General features: G+C 41.6%; 1 protein-coding gene across 1 annotated transcript; it reads left to right on the top strand.

The window, feature by feature from the left end:
- Positions 1-2,944: 2,944 nt before the first annotated feature.
- LOC114800578 (alpha-(1,3)-fucosyltransferase 9-like) lies at positions 2,945-4,723 on the top strand. The gene is made up of 2 exons (XM_028998120.1): positions 2,945-3,025; positions 3,442-4,723. Exon 2 carries the CDS (start codon positions 3,449-3,451, stop codon positions 4,556-4,558), a length of 1,110 nt encoding a protein of 369 aa, XP_028853953.1. The 5' UTR covers positions 2,945-3,025; positions 3,442-3,448; the 3' UTR covers positions 4,559-4,723.
- Positions 4,724-7,306: the final 2,583 nt, after the last annotated feature.

Below are 7,306 nucleotides of genomic sequence, written 5' to 3'. Positions count from 1 at the left end.
TTCCTGCAGATGTGGCAGTTGCCTTTCCCTCCAGCTCGAACGTTCACTGTCAGGCTGTTGTTGTCACATCCATTGCACAATCGGGGTGTGTAGCTTTCAGCAGTTTGGAAATCTGTAAATCCAGTCCATCCATGAACGTTGTCTTTAATTGCTTACAATTTAATTCCGTGACTTCTGCAAGAGCCGAGTATTCAAGGAAGGCTTGTTGAAACTGTGCAGCAAATGCAGCAACGGATTCCTTGGCATCTTGCCTGCATGCCACAATTTTACACTGGTCTAATTTCTTTAAGCCCATTTTTTATGGCTTCCCATCCAGCTTCCAGTTGTTGCCTGTCCACACATAGAAGAGCCTGAAGCTGTTCTTGTGTCTTCTTCACTCCTGGGCCAGGAACCTCTGCTGACAGAATTTGAAAGGCCTCTTCTGGATGGAGCCGATAAATCTGTCGCAGGCGTTGCAGTTCTTTCCGTGTTTTTTTTACCTCACCTCTTTTTCCTTAATGGGAGCGACGCGGGACTTGTCATCTTCGCTGTCATTGGTGGTGTCCCTCTCACTCAGAGCCAATTTCTTGCTGTGTCTCTCTTTTTTCCCCAGAGGACTCTGCACATGGCTTCTGAGATGGCGCGGTAGAGAGCACATTGTAGTTTCTGCTCCAGTTTTAACGTTTATAGGCCCCGCTGACGCCGTCCACGTCTGCTTCCAGGTAGGCGGCCCCGTGGACGGCCACGCTCTGGTGGCGGGGCAGCGGGACACTTTTTTCAACAATAGTTGCTTCCATTCCTTTTTTCTCAGTTGTGGGCTTCAGTGGTCCTTCTGCCATTCACCCAGACCAGGAACTACAATATTTATCCAACTACTTGATCCCTTTCTTTCATTCCTGTTTTTCCAGGGCTCCTGTTTCACTTACAGAAACGTTGGCATCTGTATAACCGTGGTTTTATTCAGATATCTGCATACTTTCTTTTCTCTTGAACTTACAGTTGGTACAGGAAAGTTTTTATATATTATTTGCTGTAAAGGATAATTAAATCTTCACCACCAACTCGTATCAGATGGATTCAAAGTGGAGGGATATTACCAGTAGCTTACCTCCACCAGAAGTGTGCACTTCTCTTTTTTTGTGTGTTTGGTAAACTGCGTCGTCAGGGTCGGCTCCAAATGTTAATCCACTGCAGATGTTGAGATAAATTTTTCCTCAAGACAATCTTTGGATTTTACAGAGGGTCGAAAGTCAGGCAATGAGGCAATGAGAGGTCTTTTAAAGATTTATTGAAGACAAAGATGGATCTACCTTGAACACACACTCTTTTGGTAAGATGGAAATTCGCAATGGAGCATCTCCACTGATCTGATCCGATGTACCCAGTTTGGCCAAAAACAACAGATATTGTGCTGTGATCATCCCTCCAATGTAAATGTCTGAGACTTACAGTCCCAGGCTTGCTGATGGCCTATCAACTGTTACAATGATATGGGGAAAAAAACCCTGCTAGAATCCATCTATATTTTCCACACTTTCATGGAATTTGTTAATAAGAGCCGATTGCTCTCTAAGCCAATTTTCATCACAACCGATGGCGCTCCAGCAATGGTTAGCTGCACTAGTGAGTCTTTACTTTATAATGGCAGAAGCTGACGTCAAGATCTACATTGCAAGTTGAATGCCAACACAGTTCTACCAGTTGAAATAAGAAGCCATAGCTATTATCCTAGTACGCCATAAATATGGACAAACCGCAGTCAGAGACACATATTGTTGAACAATTCATTCATACTTTACATAACCATTTGGTTGAATTATAACCAAATGTCATCAGTTCAATTACTTTCATATAGTAATTGAACTCTTAAGTTTTAAATAAACTTTAAATTAACTACATTACATTTTATAAACTGATTTAAGTAATCTTCCCAGCACTGTAGAGAGAAGACAAGGTGAACACAACCCTGTTAAAAAGCCATTTTCTTTGCCAGGGCGGTAGTAGCCTAGTGAACCAGAAGACCCAGGTTCAAATCCCGCTTACTACCATTGTGTCCCAGAGCAAGACACTTAACCCTAAGTTGCTCCAGGGGGACTGTCCCCTGTAACTACTGAAGTCGCTCTGGGTGTCTGATAAATGCCATAAATGTAAATGTAAATGTAAATGTAAATGTAAATGTAAATGTAAAACAATACCAAAAATTGTCACACCTTTAATGTCACCTATAACCTGTACAATTTAATTGGAAAACAAACAAGTAAAATAAATACAGGACAATGATCCAATTGAGGAATAGACTAACATTAGGTATGGCCTTTCAATATGGGCAGAGATTTGTGCCAGTATTGAAAACCCCATTAAAAGCTCAGTCTGTGCCAGGAAGCCATCAATCTTAAATAAACTTTACTAATTAAGCCAAGAAGTGAGGTCAAATATTCAACAATATACCGTCGATTTTCCGTCGATATGCAACGTGTTGTATTCAACCAAATACTAATTTGGACGCATGCAAGCCACTATATATTATTTTGTCCCTGTGTGGATTTCATAAAGTCAAAATAAACATGTGAATTAATGATTTGATAGTGAGGTAAAGATGAACACAATTACTGGTACATAGCTATAGGTAGACTGTATGTTATCATGCAACAACCTCAGTATTACTGGCCTCTGGTACCTCCCTGTCTGATGTCAGAATCACCTTTCACTCTAATGTTCATTCTAGTGACTGAGTTACATAAGTTGAAATTTTATTGCCAAAAAGATGTAAACCCATCTGGCACTATCTGAGCGTGGCACTGATTAGGGCTAGAGACAGGCTTTTACAGATTTCAGACAATTGTTCCTCGGTCGTTTCTTATATTTCACAATGGGTGTAGCAAACAGCAGTCTTACCTGCAGAGATCCCACAATGGTGCACTACTGCTGCCTTTCCTGAAAAACAGGTCTTACCTGTTACCTTTTCACCAGAATACCAGAAGTACATGATCAGCCCAGCGCTTCGGTGGAGCGCGATTTCAGTCTGCAACACTCGAACCAACCGAGGGTACGTATGGTCGTCCTTTCTATGTCACTGTAAATACTGGATTCAATAAATGGCTAAAAAAGTATGTATTGACATGGACTCACTGAATGTGTGTCAGATGGACATCTGTAAACAGCTTTTACCGTGTCTCTAAGACATTTTCCGGGATTGTGTCTGAAGTGCCATGGCTGTTGACTGTAAAAGTTGATGTGTGACATAGAAAGTTGTTCTACGGAGGGACTTTCTGAGCTGAAATGGAAATAAGGAAATAATGTTGCAGGTATACACAAACGTACTTCCTCCAGACTCTGGGCAGGGCAGGGCATCCGAGAGTCTCATGTCTCTCTGAAATGCATTTATAAAGAGAAGATTCATGTAATGTAATGTTATTTTTTGATTCCAAGAAGTAATTGACCTCTAATTTATTTCTTTTACAGCTAAAGCATGGCGACCCAATCTTTAGTGAGAGCCCTGCAGCGACACTTTACTACTGTAATTGTTCTGATGAGCTTATTAGCAGCATTGATCTACTACGCGTACAGGCCAGGTTTGCAGTCCTGCTCTGACCCGTCTGACTGTTCTGAGATCTGCTTGGAAATGCTGAAGAAGGAGGATGTGGAGCCAGTTAAGGAACCGACTTTGCCCAAAGCTCTGAAGACTGAACCAGACACCACTGTTCTGATCTGGTTCTGGCCATTCGGCCAGAAGTTTGACCTCATCCCATGCAGCGAGATGTACAACATCCAGGGCTGCCATCTGACAGACGACAGAACCCTGTTTAGCAAGGCTGATGGGGTAATAATTCATCACAGAGACATCGCTCCTGACCTGTCCAACTTGCCCCAGCTGCCGCGTCCTACACACCAGAAATGGATCTGGTGGAACGACGAGTCTCCATCATTCACGTCCAAAAATCCAGCTCTCAGCAGCCTTTTCAACCTGACAACAAGTTACCGGCAAGATTCGGACATCTTCATGCCCTATGGTAAACTCATTAATCAACCCTCAGCCAATTTTAAAATCCCAAAGAAGGACAAAGTGGTCTGCTGGATTATTAGCCACTGGGACCGTAACCTCAAGAGACACCGGTACTATGAAGAGCTGAAGGAACACATCAACATCAGCATGTTTGGAACATCTGTCGGGAAGCCCGTGGACAGCGAGAGCTTTCCGAAGATCATGAGCAGCTGCAAATTCTACCTGTCCTTCGAGAACTCGATCCACGTGGACTACGTAACAGAAAAACTGTTCAACCCCTTGCTGTTTGGCACCGTGCCCGTGGTTTTGGGTCCACCCAGAGAGAATTATGAGGAGCATGTGCCAGGAGATTCCTTCATCCACGTGGACGATTTTCCATCTCTAAAAGAGCTGGCAGACAAACTCAGACTGCTTGATAAGAATCCTGCCTTGTATGAGCAGTATTTCAACTGGCACAAGTCTTACCAGATCCAAGTGGGCTCCCCGCTAGAGAGCGCGTGTCATACTTGTCTTCTCCTCAGAATGCAACGGACCTACAAGGTTATTAAAAACCTTAATAAATGGTTCTGGGGCTAAGAGGACATTTGTTATGTTGTTATGGAATGTTAAAAAAAATGAATGTGCAAAAAATATATATAGACTACCATGGCTAACATTAGAAAGCCCATCCCTGTAAATGCATCTTCTAAACCAAGGCTAGATTGGATTTCGAATAAACAATTGGATAAATCTTGAAAATTAGCTGTTGGATTCTGTTATCATTTTTTTTTTGCTTAAAACGTTTTAGTAGGATTAGGATAACAAAAAACGTGATTATTTTTATCCAGGCATAGAGTAGATACCACCTTATTTTCACCGGTCAGTACAGGGACGGGTTATGGGTCGTGTGGGCCCCTGGGCAAAATGTTGACAAAATCTTTTGCCACTTTTTACCTCGGAAAAAGTGAAAAGAAGGTGGCTTAAGTTGATACAGTAAGTTGGATCTCAAATTATAATCAGTACAGCCTAATGCCATTACCTCACGTTAATGTTAGCACCAGGTTACCCATCTCTTTTTGTAGAGACAGGGAGCAACATAGCACGACCAGATCGTACCATAACAAACATTATTTGAATGTCATACAATTCATGCTCTCAATCAAAGCACTTTTGCTAATCATCCCATTTCTATTCAGCAGCCTGGTTATTACCACGGGAAAAGATAGGTCTCTACCCATGATTTACGCATTGCAAGTTCTCCAATGTGAAAAAAACTGCTTGCGTTGCAAATTGTTTTGGGCTAGGGGCCCCATGGGCCCCCTGCATCCCAAGGGCCCCTGGGCAGTGGCCCCGCTGGCCCGGTAATCCGTCCCTGGGTCAGTATAGTAAGGTGCACTACTGAAATACATCCAGAAAAAATGTTTTCGATTGACAATTCATTTAATTGTAATCTGTATTTGTATGTTTTGTATGTTCATTTTTTTGTGTGTAAACTGAAGGCTGGCTGTCTAAAATGGAAACAGGGTGTTTCTGTTATTTAATACCTTTAAATAAATAATACAGTTTGACTCTCCCCATATTGAATATTCCACCAGTTTGCACACCTGTTTATTTTGTCCAAAGTCTGGATACTGGGCCCAGGTGTCTCCAACAATAGTCTTGGAGCACTTGGCCTGTGCATTTTTTGAATTTACCAAATCTCATTTGACTTCTCGATTAGTTACAACCCAGTTCCTGAGGCACTTAATAAGTTGTCAGCTGCTGACTGAATATATCTGGGTGGGGGAACACTAGGGCCGCATCTCATTAACATGTCCAAAGGCATCGTGTCCTCCTCCTGGCTTTCTCATCCTAGTCAACTCAAATGTTTTCGCAAGACACACTGTGCATCTGTAAAACCCTGTTGTCTTCTTATGCCCGTCTTTTTGTCATTATTGGTATTTTCATTATGTTTCAATGAAGTGTGTGGATCCTTGGGGGAGATAATAGCCAGGTCATTCTCAGTTTTAACTTTTTTGTTAAATGACATTGGTGTAGTTACTGCAGTCATAAAAAATGATTAGATATTATAGAAATAAGCTTACTTCCAACACAATTTGTTGTTGTGACACTTTACAGCATTTACCAGACGTCCTTATCCAGAGTAACAGGCACAGTAGTTATCAGTAGTTACAGGCACAGTCCCCCTGGAGACACTTAGGGTGTCTTGCTCAGGGACACAATGGTAGTAAGTGGGGTTCGAACCTGGGTGTTCTGGTTTATAGGCGAGTGTCTTACCCACTAGACTATTACCACCCTCCCTCCACTGCACACAATGTACCAGGACTGATTTCTGACTTTTTTTTACTCTTGTGAATTGCTGTGACTATGTTTACACCATGCCCTTTGAGGATTCCATCAATAAATGCCTTCTATTATTTTTTTTTCATTGATTTCCACATTATAGCGTGCTGGTGTCACAATGCAGACACCAGCAGGGTGTCATGAACACAGCTACATTCTGCAACCTTACACGTACAGCATTGACCTCAGTTTGTGGTTTATATGCTATAACATTAGATTTATGTGGTCAAATCTCAAAATGTGTGCAAGTATGATGCATGCATTCTGTTCTTACCACTTAAGGACTTCAAGCTCTCCATCAATATTAAATGAACATTGTTTTCCCCAAAATCACGTATATAAATATATAAATAAAATTAACTTCTATACTAATAATGGCTAGATTCACATGTCACAGGCACGAGTGGTTTTACAATCACAATGGAGCAAACATTCAAAAAATGTCCACTCTTAACATTTGTAAAGGACACATGCTCTTTGGTCAAGTCCAAGATGTTCTTGGAATGTGACTAGCAGGCATTCCTTCAATTAATTTTTTTTTAAGTAACTTCAGTCTTGTCTGGAGCTTTAAAATGCCCATTTTAGAATCAGTGGGGAGGATTAGGCGTGCAATCTTGAAGAACAGGCAGGACCCGTTGCTGAACCTATTGTACAATAACCTGTGCTTGAGGAACGGCTTTTTTCCTCCTTTGTCCTTGAGGAACGGCTTTTTACCTCATTTAACGATTATCAATCCTCAAACAGACAAATGTTGGAGTAGAAATCTTGGAGATTGCTTTGATGTTTTGATACCAGTTCACAATCGGATATTTTTATTGCACATGCTGTCACATCTTGGCCTTGTCAGCAACACAATGATCTTTTAAATAGCCTTCCAAAAAGATTGGAACCTGTTATGGCTGCAAAGTGAGGAACAACTCCCCCTGTATTTAATGAAAGGTCATTGAAGTCCCTGCTGCTGTGATAGTCATTAAGTCCATACAGTGTGTGTGCACATACACA

The sequence above is a fragment of the Denticeps clupeoides genome, chromosome 12 (assembly GCF_900700375.1).
Source record: "Denticeps clupeoides chromosome 12, fDenClu1.1, whole genome shotgun sequence".
Classification (NCBI taxonomy): domain Eukaryota; kingdom Metazoa; phylum Chordata; class Actinopteri; order Clupeiformes; family Denticipitidae; genus Denticeps; species Denticeps clupeoides.
The sequence above is the reverse complement of the archived record's forward strand: the minus strand, read 5'-3'. Positions and strand labels throughout refer to the sequence as shown.

Bases quoted from the DNA above. Each gene is read 5' to 3' on its own strand.
- LOC114800578 (XM_028998120.1), top strand. From the start codon at position 3,449: ATGGCGACCCAATCTTTAGTGAGAGCCCTGCAGCGACACTTTACTACT.